The 17,288-nt window shown below is 34.8% G+C and overlaps 1 protein-coding gene across 1 annotated transcript; it reads right to left on the bottom strand.

Moving 5' to 3' along the window:
- Nucleotides 1-7,212: 7,212 nt before the first annotated feature.
- On the bottom strand, nt 7,213-11,242 carry LOC116194683 (histidine protein methyltransferase 1 homolog). Its single transcript, XM_031523561.1, has 7 exons — nt 10,976-11,242; nt 10,488-10,554; nt 10,231-10,331; nt 9,155-9,199; nt 8,296-8,604; nt 8,052-8,154; nt 7,213-7,526 (listed from the first exon to the last, which is right to left on the bottom strand). Exons 1-7 carry the CDS (start codon nt 11,186-11,188, stop codon nt 7,444-7,446), a joined length of 921 nt encoding a protein of 306 aa, XP_031379421.1. The 5' UTR covers nt 11,189-11,242; the 3' UTR covers nt 7,213-7,443.
- Between the last annotated feature and the right edge of the window lie 6,046 nt (nt 11,243-17,288).

Raw genomic sequence — 17,288 nt, 5'->3', positions numbered from 1 at the left:
TTTCCTAATATGACGAAATAGCAATCTGAACACACTTATTATTTTCGTTCATTTATTTATCGAGAGTCGAATATAATATATTATAGGCAGAATGAATTTATTAAAAGTATAATAAAAAAATAAACAAAAACAAATCATAATCACGAGAATACGAAATTCAAATCGTACTCTCCCAACGTACCCCTAAAACAGCCGAGTTATATATATATATATATATATATATATATATATATATATATATATCAAGACTGATAGTAACTCATCATGTGTTCTTCCTATAGTATATTCTTGCATATCCTATACAATGAACTGAAGCTGGTAAACATAGTAATTAGGCAGCCATAGCGTAGGTCTCTTTCATAATCTAGATCCAATACCACAATGAACTGAGGCTAGGCAGAAGTAATGCAGGAGGCTCTAATGTCCATCTCGTCGCTCTAATGGACCCTACATATTCACCGTTCATAGGAACCCGGGGGGAGTCCTAAGGTGTTTCCGTTTGTAAGACCCGCTGGGATAGGGCAGTTTCAGGGAAAAAATTGGACAATGGCCCGGTAGTGTTATGGACACCGTCTAAGTAGATGGAGGTTATCGGCGAGAGTAGAGTTATCCTTGTGTATTACAGAAGGTCTAGGGACAGCAGTTGGGGTAGGATAAAGATCTATAGAGAGTCCTACTGTGTGAGCTTGTTTGCCTACTATATATATATATATATATATATATATATATACACACATTGTTCTCGGTATTTTATGTCACCCTGCCTCATTATACCCATCAATTTTCTATAATGTACAACTTATTACATAAAGTTGATCCAATGGACCAATACATTCTGGAGCAGGGTTAGGAATCACACATTGTAATTAATGATGTGTTTGGCTTCAAAATATGATTTTAAAATCAGATTTTGATTTTAAAAAAGTATAGTATAAATAAAGTTCACAATTTGACTTTGTATGAGTTATTTTGTTTTGTTATGAAAAAAAATGATATAAATGAGACTTACTCTTTAAATTTGTATAAATTATTTTATTTTACTGTGAATAAAATTAAGTTAAAATTATGATTTTAAAATCACATTTGCAAACCAAACAAGCCATAATTATCTTATCTTTGAAAAGTTGCCCTAGCTAGTCATGGTTGTTCAATTTGCACCACTTATTACTCGAAAACTAAATGCATCCCGACTAATTCAGACTCAAGTCAGATCGAGTTATTAAATGGTACAACCCTCTTAATTGAGAATTTTTTTTCCATTCACAAATTTCAAAACCAAAGCCATAAGAATAAGAGGTGTTTGCCCATTTAAGTTGGTTCGCATCCGCTACATAGCTAGTAATTATGTTGTAGAAGACGTAGATATGACAAAACGTTCCCTATGGAGGAAAGAAAAAGCTGGCAGCAGGTTATTTGATACGAATATCGAAATATTATTATGGGATGCACCATAATGTTTTCGGTTAAGAGTTGTAATTGAAGTAGTGGATTGCAATTCCTCTTGCATAATTTTGCTTGCATCAGAAACGTTCAACTTCAAAGAAAGGAAATGCTATTTATCGGTGTCTCGTCTATAAAGTAACAAGAACTCAATCTTATCGGTTTTTTTTTTTTTGTTTTACACCATTGGATATTTGAAATTTTAATAAATTCCGAATAATTCATATTTAAACATGATCGACCTACTAATTAATGATGAAGTTTTCCCAATATTCAAAGTATAAAATTCAACAACCGGTCTACGAGGGCGGTAACTCGGGAAACAAAGCAGCAGCGGCTGAGTTGAAGTGCGTTCGAGGAGCTTGGCCCTGAAAAAGAAAGTGAAAGAGCAGCAAAACAGAAATAAACGGACAAAACACAGATAGCTAAGGAGAAAAGGAGAGAAATGGTACGAGAGACTCAGCTTGGGTACGTTCAGCGGCTAAGAGGAGCCCACAGGAGGGCTGAACAGCAGCCGCACAATAGCTCCAGGGGCTTTGGAGGAGCACCAACGAGCAGCAGCACGACAAGGAGGAGATGGAGGAGACAGCAGCAATGAGCTTTAGGGGATAGCAACAGCACAACAGCAGCGGGAAGCTCGAAGAAAGCTTCGGCAGCGTAGGAATGAGGAGCAACAACAGCTCACGCGAAGGAGCTCAAGAGCTCCGCAAGTACCGACAGCAGGAAGGAGAGGAGGCGTGAGGGCTTAGGGAGGCTCGGCCATGGCAGAGGAATGAAGTGGCATGAAAGGGAGGAGGAAAGCAAGCAACAGCAGGGGCAAAGGAGAAGAAACAACAAGCAAACTGAACGGGAAGAAGGAGAAGAGGAGCACAACAGTGGGGGAGTAGGTTCAGGTGGCCACCGTGGAGAGAGATAGCAAGGAAGACAGGCACGGTTGCTATGGAGGATGCTGAGAAGGGAGAGGGACTGAAGATGAGGAAGGGGCGTGAGACTTGAGAGTGGGTTGAGGTTGGTGATGGTCAGTAGTTGACGAAGGGAAGCAGAGGAAGGAGAAGAAGGATGGTGCTGGGTAGGGGCTGTGGTGACGGAAGAAAATAAAAGACAAGCTGTTGCTGCTGTTGATGGCTATGAAAGACGTGTAGGAGACTATGGTGGAGATATAGAAGGCTATGGAGGAGTTATAGAGGGCTGTGATGACGGTAATGGGCGTCCAAAGGGAAGGAAAAGGATGGAAGAAAATGATGGAGGTGGCTGCGGGCAAAGGAAGGTAATGTGGAAGCAAGAACGAGTGGAAAAGCAGAATGAGAGCCCGGGAGGAAGAAGGATTAGAGGATCATGTCGGTTGAGATTTTTGTTGTGTTGATGAAGGCTGAGAGTGAGAGGTGATGGTGATGAAGGAGAGGAGATGGGTGTAGGTTGTGGTGATCAGGATGGAGGTGGATGATGACGCCTGGTGATGTGAAAGATAATGGAAACCAAGAGGCGGCAGAGTGGTTGAGGGAGAGCATCAAGAAGCTGCTGCTGCTGCCTTTTTGATTTGCAACCGATAGAAAGAGAGAGTGAGAGAGATTGTGAGGATGCTACTGTCTGTTCTGTCTACCTCCCGAGAGGAAAAGAAAAGGCCGAAGAAGAGAGCAATGGTGAGAAGGAAAGTGAGATGATGAGCGCTGACGTGAAGAAGAAGAAGAAGAAGAAGAAGTAGCAGAGGCGATCTGGTGATGGCGATTGAGGCGTGTTGAGAGGACGAAGCAGAGATAGGGAGCAGAGGGTAGGGGTGGCTCGGTGCAGAGCCGCTCCATCCAAAAGCAGAGGAGAGGATAAGAAGAAAAAGAAAAGAAGAACAAGAAGAGAAGAACAAGAAGCGAAGAAAGAAGGAGAGAAGAAAATGGGGACAAGGTGGCCGGGGAGTCGGCCACTTGCCATGGGGCCGACCCCTCTGTCAATTAAATTTTTTTATTTTCTTTTATGTTCTTCTTTCTTTCTTTTTTAAATCATTTACTCGTACAAGCGTCTTTTGAGTGAAATTCAATTTCTCGACATTCATCGAAATTTCGAATGAATGTTTCAACATTGAGAAATTTGATGAATAATCGGCTTTACAAAAAATCCAATTTGAGCTAATTGAGACTTAATCTCGATAAAAATCGATGTCAAACCTCCAATACGCGCCAATCATAATTACTCGATTATTTTCAAAATTTAATCTTTATAGTCAAATATCCAAAAAATATATCGGGACCACCTTTGTATTCAGAAAAATTCGATGATCATCATTATGCAGAGAAAATATTTTTTAATCCCAAGTATAGTTTCGAATTTAAAAAAAAATTGAAATGATGCACGTAAAAGTCGAGAGCGCCCCTAGAGTATTTTTCTAAAAATCAAAAATTGAAGTTAAATTAAAGAAATGTCTCGATTTCGAAAGCAGTGAATGTATCGAGCAATAGTTAGAGATGACTTCCTCGATAAATGGAGAATGCAGTCAGGTCCTCCTTGATGGTCTTCGAGCGCCGATGGACCAAAACAGAGTGCTTACATTATCGAAATGCCATGAACTTTTTATATCTAAATAATATTGAGAGTTAAAAAAGTATTATAACCATGTTTAATATATTTGCTGCAAAATTACGTTTAGTAAAAGAGAATTGATAATTTATTACGCATTAAATATTTTAGTGCAACTAATTAATCAATTTTAATTTTATTTTCAAGAAAATGCTTCAAATAAAAGATCTGATAACTTTTCTACCATGATAATAACTAAAATAATATTTTGGATAAGTTTAGTAAACAAGCTTTTTGCTCTAATATTATAATCGCAGTAATTAAGTATATGTATTTATATAACATGGACAATATACTAATGAAGAAGTATTGACTATATTTTAATATTTTGATTTTTATGATTTAAAAAATGAAGATCATTGTTTCCTTATGAAAATATATTTGATGCAAATTGAAAATATAAATATTCATAAAAGAAGTCACATGGTAAAAGAATTCATTATATTTTTTCACAGTTGTATATGTCATTCATTATTTGAGTTCCCAAATATGGATCATAATATAAAATCTTTCAATTAGAATTTGTTAATTTTGATAATATTTTAGCACAAATTTAAGTAAAATAAACACCATCAAACACCCATGCATCGGATGGGAAAAAGTTAGTATACATAAGTAAATGAGAATTAGCGCGTTTAATGATGTAAATTAATAGAGACGATGAAATTGTAAATTAATTTGAATATATGAATAAACATATATAATATATAACTAATTATACAGTTCCAAAAAATATATAATAAAGGATTATTAGAATGGAAATAGAATAAAATATTATAATTAGTATTGATTATGCAAAGAGTAACAATTAATAAGTTTATAAGTTTGTTCATTCAAATACAACACTTTGCTAAGTAAAAATTCAAAATTTGTGAACCAACTTACTAAAAAAATTACTACTATATAATGAAATAGAAATTGCAAAAATATAATAACATTTTTATTGGGATTGGAGTATTAGATATTCTTATAATTATTTTCAAATATTTTTATATTTTATACATTTAAAAGTTAATAGGATAATCAAAAAACAAAAATATTAAAGATCAAAATAATTAAGTTAAGATATTATTTTAAAAATATTGTTAGATTTAGTACTTCAAGATAAAATCCGTGCATCACACGTGTCATTCAACTAGTATCTTTAAAGATTGAAACCCCATTTGCTATATAAAAACACACAATATACAAAGTAATGGGAACATGCTCTAACGCTCCTGTTTCCAAGAATCCGAAATACGACATACTATAGAAGGCTTACAATATCGCAAAATTCAATAGTTCCATAAAATATACAAATAATACAATATTGCACATTTTTTTTTGCTAACCTGGGGTGTTAAGGCTTCGCCCGACTAATTCCCGAGGCTCCATGAATCCCTGAAGACGCACGGAGCGGGTAATTATGCCAAAAGCGCTCCGATGGCCTTAAGGGGATTCGAACCTGGGATCGAGTGCAAATTTAGGCGCACGTTAACCACTAGGCCAAATCCCTTGGGGTTCAATATTGCATAATTTTATTAACATAATTTGTAAGTACAATTTGGAGTGGAACAAATAAATACATGAAAATCCATTTTATGCTTCCTCTGCGCACTCTAAAACTTTTAAACCTGTAACCACATCTGAAAAGTGGATTGGGGGTAAGTTCGGGGGAAAACTTGGTAAGTGACAATAACTAATATTAGTTGGATCTAGCATGTAAAATAACTTATCCCATAATCAAACATATATTTTGATTGTGGAATATAAATTCAAAATTCATGAACAAACATAAAGATGGCTACGCCCACTTTAACCCATAAGAAGACCTATAAACATCAATCACTTAATCCAGTATATATCTCCATTGGCGGAGATCAGATCATAACCAAATGTATCGTACACAAATAAATTTGACAATTGTCGGTACCGTATCATATACACAAAATCAATAACTTGATCCATGATCTTAGCAGTCTATCATAAGCGCCCACCCCCCCCCCCCCCCCCCCCCCCCCCCCCCCCGCGGGGGGTGTGTATAGTTTTCTCACCGGGTCTCTCTCTGTCACTCTCATTCTCTTTTGCTCCGGAAAAATAACAATTGTAAAACTCCATTTACAGAGCCCCAATAAAGTTACAAGAAAGAGAATTAAAGGGAGAAATCAAATCACAGTTTATGGAAACGAAATTAATTGACCGTCAAATAGCTAATTTCTAGAACTTTCAATTAGAACAACAAATTTTCTTCTTCTTCTTTTTTTAATAATTTCACCTTAAAAATCTCTTTGCCCTATCACTATCCCTCTCTGTTGATTCTATTCATAATTTTCGTTTGACCAGATTAAGAGTTGTCAAATTCCATTTAGGGGACAATAAAAGGGTCGGTTACAAAATTACCTTTATTATTCTGTTAGCCTTATTATATAGTTATTTCTAATTGAAAGAATAATCTGGAATTGCGGTCAAAATTATTCTCGTGAAAATTGTATGCTGGGATGTGCATTTTCATTGAAACCACTAAAAAATTAGTGGCGATTACTAGCATTTAGACATATAGCTTTCTAGAAGTGCTTTACCTACTATTCGATTTCAAGTTCATTCGTTGAATGTTTTGCAACTTTTTTTTCTTATTTTAATGCGATATATAAATTTTATTTCCCCTATATATGATTTTTTTGAAATAATAATTTGGGCCATAACTATTCTCACGTCTTTAGTGTGCTCTCCGCATCTCGAATGGATTTTCCACAGCAGCCCATTGGGTTAAGAGGTTAGTATAAAGCCACCTGAATGGAGACGACAGTGGGGCAAGTTTGAGATTGAAGAAAGCATGATTATGGTGGGAACGGACTTAGAGGGAGAGAGTGGAAACGGACTCAGCAGCAGTGACTTTCTTTGGAAGAGGATGAACCAAAATTTGTTCGAAAAGGCATAATTGGTGCCTTCTAACGTGAAAGCACATGGAACGTTTGCTTCGAAGGTAAAAGTGGATTTCTTACAGGTTTCCGGAGATATAAAAACAGTTTCACATCTTTTATATGGAGTATAGATATCGCCATGCGAGAGAGCAGGATTATCATGTTCCTTGGAAATATGGCCAGGATTGGCTCGTGGTGGGATCGTTCTGTAGCTAGTCTAGAGCTGAATGAATATGTAGGATCATTTTTTGTTTGCATTTTCCACAAGGGACCTCAAACGGCTTAGAGATTCTAGCAGTTATACCAATTTAGGAGTTCTGTAATCAGATCACTATACTATTCTGCATGAAGGTTTTAACACGAGTTCTGAAAAGCAAAACAAAGAACCATAATGCGGACTGATAATGCTCATTTGTTACAAGGCATTCATAACTCAGAATAATAAAGTGGCCTCTAGCCGGTGCCGGTTCAAATGTCATCAAATATCTTCATTGTACATTGATCCTGGTGTACAGACATCTACGACAGGATCGATGTTTTACTTAAACGACAGCTTCCACACTTCTCGGACATTTGACGAGCCATCAGCTACCTCAGCGACCAGGCTAGTCACCATAACACCTGCATAATATCCATCAGCTGTGAAATTAACATTTCGGGGGGAAAAAAAATTTGGAGATACATAACAATGTTGCTACTGCAATTTTGTGAATCAATGGCAATCAAATAAACACGACATCGGCTCCTCAAAAATTTTAGATTGCTCAAAAACAAAGAGTTTTATACCACAACAGGATTTCATTTCCAGTAAAAGTTACAGCATAGTTCAAGACACAGAATAGTTTTCCAATCAGATAAGGGCACAGAACAAACGAATATTGAGTTCAGAGTCAATTGGTTCTCAGTGCTGTCATGTCACAGGTGTGCTATTCTCTTGTTGAGAATGAAAGTGGTGGGCTCTTCGTGTAACTGCTTTGGCAAGTCTGGATCATTCGCAAAGTCAGAGGTGATTTGATTCATGAAATTATTTTTGCACAACTCCTCTTAGAATAGGCATTAAAAAGCATTCCATCTGCCCATTGTTCCAGACATACAAACACTATTATTAAAGAAAAGCATCGCAGCCATATAGTTTACAAAGCTTACCATCTTTCTCTACAACTGATAGGAATCGCCGTGATCCCCCTCCGACTCCAAAATAATGCTTCTTTGCTGCCATGTATACGACTCCATGCGGATGACCCAAGCACTGTTCATAAAGACTCATCAAGCAATAGCGTACAAGAAATAGTAATTTTACATAATCTTTTTTTTTTCTTTCTTTTCTTTGAAGGGGGGAAGACATGGTCTGTATCTGAAGGAACCAACAAGTTGAGACCCAATAATGTACCTTCTTTACAAGTTCGTAGAGATTTTGCAGAGTGGAGATTGAATAGACAGTCTCAGCCATCAATATAATGTCATAACCGGTCTTGCTCGACTCATATTCAAGGCTATGGTTCACCTCGCTTTTGTTATCTCTTGCGTATGGAAGAAGTCGATGCATTTCACTCCAATCACCAGCAAAGAAACGAACATCCTCGTCCATTTTATCAACTCGAGAATCTCGAGATCTCTTTAGATTTGAATTGAAGTTGGGGATGGTAAGACATTTCAATACCTCAGCATTAAAGTCTTGGACATGTACAGTAACAGCACCCTGCAGCAAATTACAAGACCTCAGAACAACCTAGATCAATCAATGGTCAAAAGAGAAGTGAAACCAAGATCTGAATCAGAAAGCAAAACCTGGATCCCATTTAGAAGTTCTTTTTACATTTGAAAACAGAAAAGAACTGCATAAGAATTTCTGAGAAAACACATCTTTGGGTGTTTGCCAACAAAAGAGTTTGGGTTTCCACAAACCATCACATCCTCTGTCATCACCACAAATTATCACAAGCACTTGACCACCAGTTTCGGACTGCCATCCGTCCAGCCAACCAAGGTGTTTGAAATGCATTGGAAAAAAAAAAGATAAAAAAAGATAAACCTCTTTAATAGAACTTAGAAGATGATATTGTACGTAAAATTTCTAGAATAGTTCTTGATAGAACTTCCAAATGCCACTTTACTATATGAATTGAGGAGCCCAAGTAGACTCAATAGAATAGCTAAATGGATTTAAGCATAGATATATTTGAATGTGAATGGCTCGATGTAGTTCAACTCTGAGCAGGTGAAAATGAAGATGAAGATGCATGCTTTACCTCAAGGGAAGCGAATATTGCAGGAAGTCCGTGGCCACATCCGAGCTGAAAAACATTCAAAACACTTCTTCAGTGGATTAAAGCCAATAAAAGTTGACACGACATAATCAGTCAATTCTTCAATATGCAACCAGACCAAGTTAGACAGTGAAGAAGCACCAAGATCAGCATGATCCCGATCTAAGGAGTGTGGATTTCATTTCCAGAATCAAATAGAAATACACCTGAACCCAGTTATTACTTTTTTTTTATTTGGATAAGTCTGTTATTTGTTTTTCAGGGTTACCCTTATGCATAATAAAGCTCAACTTTAAGATTCCACAAAGAAAAAAAGAAAAAGAGAGACAAATAGAGTACAGAATGAAACAAAGTGCCACTAACACATGCAGCTGAAAGTAAAAACATATGAAATGCCAGAACTTGCTGAATGGACCTCTCATGTTAACAAAAGGAAAGAGCTTCATTAACTAGAAGGCTGACGTTCTTGCACCTAGAGGATGATTATAGAAGCGTATAAACCAAGACTCTGTGCAATTGTGTAATCCTTTGAATTTATGCCATGAGATGTGGAAGTTTCATGGAGCTCATTCACTTGTAAATGATAGATGCTTGAATCCAGTATACACAATGAACAGGAAGATGATAAACACTAGCATATTATCAACAGCAACAAAAAATTTGGACACATACTTTGTTTCCGTAGACAATAATATTATGAATATTAAATTTCATAGATAACCATTACAAATAATAATATTTCAGGAACAAGAACAAGATCCAATTTTGTTCTGTACCTCACAGTTGGCACATCTAACACACAGCACAAAAAGGAAGAACTGAACTCTTCAATTCAGTATTGTAATACAATAAGCATGTATCATTTTGAACTGCTAGTTACAAGTGAATTCAACAAGATTAGCTTTCGGCATGAGCACAAACAAATACCGCCCCAACAAAATATCCACAGGTCACCGTACACAAGTCCCCTACATATATGAACACCGAATATCCTATCTAAGATGTCGATATTTCTCATGATGAGTTAGCACAGAATCACCTGAAAACTAGAAGCCCACCTCTAGGACTCGCTTTCCAGCAAATGACAGGTGCCCGTTTTTAATCTCTGACTGAAGTGCTTTAACCAAATCTATTGAGCCTTCCCAAATCTTAAGACCCCCTGCAACCCAAAAAGACATTATCAGACTACTATGCAGTTGCAAGCCAACCCAAGGAAAAAGAAACGCATAAACACCCATATCCACACTTCTCTGCTAATACATTCAGTAAATTCTGCAAATATTAGAGAAAATAAAACAGCAGCAAGAATACACACCTTCATATTTCCCAGGGACTAGATCAAAGTTCGATAATGCAAAAACCTCTTGAGTGCTCACCCGCCCCTAAAAATGAAAATCCTTGTGAGTCTTAGAAATGTGTTCTCCACACCCTCATCATGCTAATTGACTACTAATGAGTACAGTGACAAACCCTCTTTCTTATCCTCCCATAAAGAGAATGTAGAACAGTTATTTCTGTATACTGCTTATGATAATATCTCAGTTAGAAACACACCGAGACGGACGAATCCTGAGGAACATTTCCTCTGTTTTCTATTGAGAATCGCATTGGAAAACAAGGAAAGATCTTGAAATTTCAGTTGGAAATCATAAGAAAAGTGGATTTTCCAAAAAGCAGAAAACAGAGCATCCCTGCAGCTCGTAAAACCTGTTCTCTCAGCAGTTTCTATATCTGAGAGGTTATGCGCGAAAATTGGATAATTATGAGAACAACGAGACAAGGGATCGGAACGAGGAAGATCACCTTGAGCAAAGTGAGTTCGCCGAAGTTCACGGGTTCTATCGCATACTTGGCAGTGGTTGAAACCTCATAGGAATGGACCTCGACGCAAGGAGGTGGAGGCGGGAGAGGCGTTTGAGGAGATTCGGAGAATCCAAAACCGAACCCTTGGGTAAGGCCGCCGCCGCCGCCATCAGAGGAAGAGGAGAATAGTCGGAAAGTTGAGTCCGCCGCCATCAGTAAAGACTGCTGTCTGGAGCTGGAGAGCTGCTTCAAGTCGGAACTGGAAGGGGCCAGCCACTTCTCCAAAGTAAAAGGCGGTTAATTTCAATTAGGCCTTAAAAGTTTGTTATCAGTCTCACTCTACCCCTGCCAATATTCAAATTACTCCTCAAACTTCTTCTAAAATTTAAAATTAGCCCCCATAGTACACGAACGCCCACCTTTTTGGCCCCGCCATAGGAGACGGGCCTTGGTTACATAACCATACTAGATCAACAGACAGTCCCGATTTACCATTTTCATTGCTGGTAATAATCCATTTTTGACATGTTTGCTATGGCAAAAAGATTACCGAGTTATATAATTATTATGTAAAAATATCGTTTTAACAGATTTAACTCATTGTCATTACATGATCAGGCAATGCCTAAGATGCATGATGCCCAAGCCAACCATCGGCCCCAGAAATGATAGTTTTGATTCGTATTTTCACAATGATGCCCAGTAGATTATTATTTTTTCGGGTTGAATACCGCAAAAGGGTGGATGTTTACCAAACTCTAGCGTAAATTTTCAGCCATGAGTAATTGTCATAAATCGATCTGCCGCAAGTTACAAATTACTTAAATTTCACACAAATTATAACTAAAAGTTGATGAATTGTGCTTGGGAGAGGTACGCTATGATACATTGCAGTGAATGAAAATTATTAGAAGAAATAGAGGTTACTGATGATGTAAGTCTTTATCCATCACGTAAAATGGAGCAAGTTGGAACTAATTGATAGACCGACTTACATCCAATTGCCCAACTTTACAAGAGGGGTTATTAAATTCACGAATCAATTCATAGATCGTACGAACTTAAGTATCCACAGGGTGCAATCGAATTGATTCAGTGTGAATGCGGAAGTCTCGAATTAATTCGTTAGATTCGGTAAATTGGCGAATCGGATCGAATTTACCTTAAGACTTTTTTTAAATGGAAAATTTTGAGAATTCGGGTCATTCCAGTCCAATGACTCGGGCCAGCCCAGTCCAATGACTTGGGCCCAAAACAATCTTCACTATTCCTACTTTAATTAAAAAACAGATTAAAAATTGTTTTCTTTTTGCTTTTGCCCCCGAATTCACGTCGTTTTGGACTATTTTGGATTTATGTGGACTTGAAATCCATCTTACTACATGTAAGTATTCAAGTTTTATCTATTTTGTGAATGAACAGATACAATTATAGTATATATACAATTTTCATAATAAAACTTACATTATGTATAAATACAAATTTACGAATCGAATTTGCGGGAGTCCCACCAATTCTACACGAATTCTCGAATTTGATAACCTTGACAAGAGGTAAAAGTTCCGCCAATAAAAGAGATATCTACATAGGATGGATAAGAGAAAAGGGAAAGCCCCATCCAAGCAATAGGAGAGAATGAAATGGTAAAGATTGAGAAATGTGTATTTGTGAATTGCGATGGAAAGATGCTCATGCAATAAAATTATTACTTTGGGGCAGTGTTAAACCTCTTAGTCTAGATATATAATATTTGGTAACGAAGTTAAATTTGATTTAATTTGATTTGAGGAGATGAAGAAAAAAATAGTTGGAAAAAATATGTGAGAATTTGAAAAAGAAGCCAAAAAAGCATTGTTAATTGAACCCATGACCTCTTACTTTCCATACTAACATGTTACCAACCAAGACACCACTACCTTCTTGTTCTTTTAATTCTACTTTTTTAAGTACTTATTAAAATTTAATATTTATTTTGGAGTAAGAAATATTAAATATAGATATTTTCTTACACTATCCTTATATTTCTTTGAAATCATCATACTTCTATTTTAATTATCATAATTTTTTAATAATATGAATATTTCTTTTATTTTAATTAAACGTGCACCATAAATCCATGAACCTATACCCCTTCCGGTTCACCATCCGGTCCAGTTCTGATAACACTGTAAAAAAGTAATGATTATGATGTTGAAGTGAAGAAAAACTGTTAGAATTGATGAAAATTATTGAATAGTTGAGAGAAATTAATATTAAAAAATTAATTGTAATGATATATAAGAAAAAGTATGAGAGAAAATTTGAAGTAAAAGATAAAAAAAAGTAATGATTGTGTTGTTGAATTTAAAGAAAAGTTAAATTAAGTTAAGTTAAATAAAATTAAACTTTATTAACAAATATAACAATAGGCTTTGTTTGGGAATTGAGTGGAGTTTAACTCCATCACATTCAAACTATATATTTTTTTTTTTACAATTATAATGATTGTGTTGTTGAATTATGGGAAAAAGTAATAAATAGTTAAGAGAAAATAATTATTGTTTTGTTGAATTGTGAAAAAAAGTATAAATGATTATGAATATTTTAGCAGTTTGCAATCAAAATATGGAATTCATGTTATTACGTAAGTGAGAAGGGTCAACACCAGTAGATGATAGAGTTCTAAGATTAGCTTTCCCTTATTAGTACTTAGGGCCTTAGGCTTCTCTTATTCAGGTGATGAATGCAGCAAAAGCATGGAGACATCCTTCTTCTTTTGTTCTTATCAAATTGATAGTGAAAATAAATATCCTCAAGTCCCCGCAAAACGCCAAATGTATCACCAAAGCTTGGGACCCAACAGCACAAAAAAAAAATTCATAAGCCAATTATCAGGAAGCCAAGAAGTCAATTAAAAATTCAAGCTAACAAATGAGAGATTATCGGCAATGGTCGAATAAGGCCAATCTCTATGTATAAATTAATCACTTTGCCTTAGAGTGCTTGGGAATCGGTGAAATTATAAGAACATGTCTATTCAAAAATTTCAATAACAAGGAATGGTTCAACACAAGCTGTGAAATTCAACGAAAAATTATCTGAGCATTTGGATTGATAAAAGGACCAGAGCGATCGTTTGTTATAGGGGCAGCAACGAACGAAAGTCAAATTAATGGAGCAAATGGGCAGCAACGAAATAGAAGTGAAGCAAATGGAGCAAGGAAAAACAGACTGATGGAGATAACTTTTGGGGTGTCTCTAGAAGAGCTCGATGCAGTCCAGTCCCTCTCACCGGCACTTCTTCATAATTATTAGATTGTCATACGATATATGGAAATGGTGACGGCTCCAAGCTTATGAATGAGAAAGGAATGCAGAAGGGGGAAGAGGCAATGGAGAAGGCGGAGCTGGTGGATTTGAAGGAGGTGGATGAGATGATGACAGGGGACGGAGATGGTGAGGGAGACCAAAGGAAGATCGATCCGGAGATGGAGACAGAGAGATTGTGAGTCGGATGAGATGGAGAACAATTTGAATAAATTTTGTTCATAATTTAAATAGATTATTGTGTTTGCAGACGTCTAATGAGTATCAAGCTAACCATTAATATGGTCCGGCTATACAAGGTAATTTGTTGGTTCTAATCAGATAATGTACAAGCACATTACTAATGTCAAAGATGGAATTCTTCATGGCAAACTCCTTTTAAGGAATTCAATTGCTACCTTATGATTTTTATTCTCTCTTTTTCCACTTTCTCTTCTAAAAATGATTTTTGTGCTTCTCTGTCATATCTATTTGTCTATCTATCTACAGTCTACAATAATAAAGGCGAAGCATTTTGGAAGCCATTGCGGTGAGTACGATTGATTTTCGTACTCTCGTAAGTAGTTTTTTTTTAAATGTTGCCACACAATAATAAAGGCAGAGTATTTTCGAAGCCATGGCGGTGAGTACCATGAATTTTTGTACTCTCACAAGTAGCTTTTTTTAATTTTTTCATATAAAATAATATATATATATATATTTATTTTTTTTGACTTAAAGTTTATTTAGTTATGGAATAAGCCAGGGCGAAGCATTTTGAAAGCCATGCTTCGCCATGGCAGAAAGCATGATCAATTTTTGTACTAGTGCAAGTACTTTTTTTTTTGCCATATAAAATAATAATATATACATTGACTTAAAATTTATTTAGTGGTGAATAAGCTTTACTTAACTTCAAAAAAAAGTACGAGAAGAGTCTAATCTATCTATCTATATATGTATATATCTATTTATTTATCTTTTCATTTATTTATTTATTTATATAATATATAATAAAGGCAAAACATTTTGGAAGTCATGACGGACAACTTTTGTACTCTCGCAAGTAGCTTTATTATTTATTTTTAATTTTACCAAAGTTTATTTAGCTATGAATTAAGCTTTACTTAACTATGAAGAAAGTGTAAGAAGAATCTGAGTTGAATCCTGAAATGAATGAGGTAGTGAAATTTGATCCAATCTAATTCAGTAGTGGAAAAGTATCTAAATAGAGACCATAACTGTAAATCACAAATAAGCCTAATAACTAAAATAATATATAATAAATAAAACTAATAAATTTGATATTAAAAACAAATATTAGAATAAAGAACGATGGCTTGCACAATTTTAGTGTTTTTTTTTTGCCAAGCCTGTATTATTTTAGTTAGTATTTATAAATTACATTAACTTATTAATATTGATGAATATTTAAATGAATTATTCCTACATATTTCTTTTTTGGCCAAATTAGTCCTACATATTAAATAATTATTATGTAGAGATTCTATTTTTTCTCATGAGAATATATAGAGATACTTAATATGAAAAAAATGTCTGAATATATTTTATCGAGAAAAAGGATTGGATATTAAACGGAAAATATTGATTGTAGGACATAGTGGAAAATTTAAATTCATTATTGGGCAATTACAAAATTTATGTATACAGTAATGTTGAGGACTCGGATTCCAAGGGTCGATCAATTATGAGATAGGATATTATCCAAAAAGCCTAGATGAAAGGTTCTCGGTGAACGAATAGTGGGTTTTCGAGTTTAAGCTAATAATCTATATATATATATATAAAGTTGTATTCAGCAATAAATAAGGATGCAATTATAAATATATATTAATTCATTTTAATTAAATATTTATCAAAATAAATTATCGTCTATAGATCTACATGGGTTAATTACATAAAAAAACACAACCCTTACACTTCTTCCTAAATATATTATGATATTTAGAAAATAGCATAATAAGGTACGACCTTTACATTTTCTTCCTAAATATAATATGATTTCTGCAGAGTAGCATATAAATGCACGACATTTGCACTTTTTCTTAAATATATTACGATCTTTAGAAAATAACATAAAAATGCACAACTTTTAGGTTGAGTTGCGATTCCAGCAGATTGTCAATTATTCCGTTAAATGTAAATATAACAGCTAGCGGAAGTTAACGACATAATGTGGCAGAACATGATTGAACGATTGGCACCTAACACTGTTAGCTTCATATTAGCTTTTATCGTCCAATTATGTGGAGTCTGCTCATCCAATTACGTGGCACTGTTAGTTCTAAGTTAGTTGTTATCGTTGTAATTTGACTAAATGATTTATATTATATTAAATGTGCAACTGAACCTAAAGGTCTTGTTATATTTAGGAAAAAGTACAAATATCGTGTCTTTATATGCTATTCTCCAAATGTCGTTCTACATTTGGAAAAAAAAATATAAATATCATTTTTTTCTACACTATTTTTCAAAAGTCGTGCTATATTTAGAAAAAAAGAAGTTAAAAAGTCGTGATTTTAAGGTAACTAAGCCTATTTATAAATAACATATATTTTTACATATGCTTCACTCTCACTCCATTAAATTAAATTAAAATGGAAAATTTATATTAATTAAGAGTTTATTTCTAATTTTAATCTATATACATATATATAGTATTAAAAAAATAATATTTTATATTATAACTGTCACTTTGAATTTTCTTTAATTTGTTTTTACTAGCATTTGAACAGTTCTACTTTAGAAAGATATATCTCTTTAAACACATTAATTGGGATGTAAAATTTATAAAATTATCATTAAAAATTAATGCTCTAGCTAAAATCCGTGCATACGGGCATAAAGCTAGTGTGTGTGTGTATATATATATATATATATGACATTCCCTAATTAGCAAAGTCTTTCACATCATTATAGCCTTTATTGCAACATGACAGAAACATTGGGGGTAGATTTTTAATTTATTGAAAACATTGGGCCCTTTTATGAATTGTCCGTTTCTGGA

This window comes from Punica granatum, chromosome 2 (genome assembly GCF_007655135.1).
Source record: "Punica granatum isolate Tunisia-2019 chromosome 2, ASM765513v2, whole genome shotgun sequence".
NCBI lineage: Eukaryota > Viridiplantae > Streptophyta > Magnoliopsida > Myrtales > Lythraceae > Punica > Punica granatum.
The sequence above is the reverse complement of the archived record's forward strand: the minus strand, read 5'-3'. Positions and strand labels throughout refer to the sequence as shown.

Coding starts and splice junctions, on each gene's coding strand:
- LOC116194683 (XM_031523561.1), bottom strand. CDS start 11,188: ATGGCGGCGGACTCAACTTTCCGACTATTCTCCTCTTCCTCTGATGGC. Junction 9,200..10,230: donor CTGGAAAGCGAGTCCTAGAG/GTGGGCTTCTAG, acceptor AATGTTTTTCAG/CTCGGATGTGGCCACGGACT. Junction 7,527..8,051: donor ATCAGTTGTAGAGAAAGATG/GTAAGCTTTGTA, acceptor GATATTATGCAG/GTGTTATGGTGACTAGCCTG.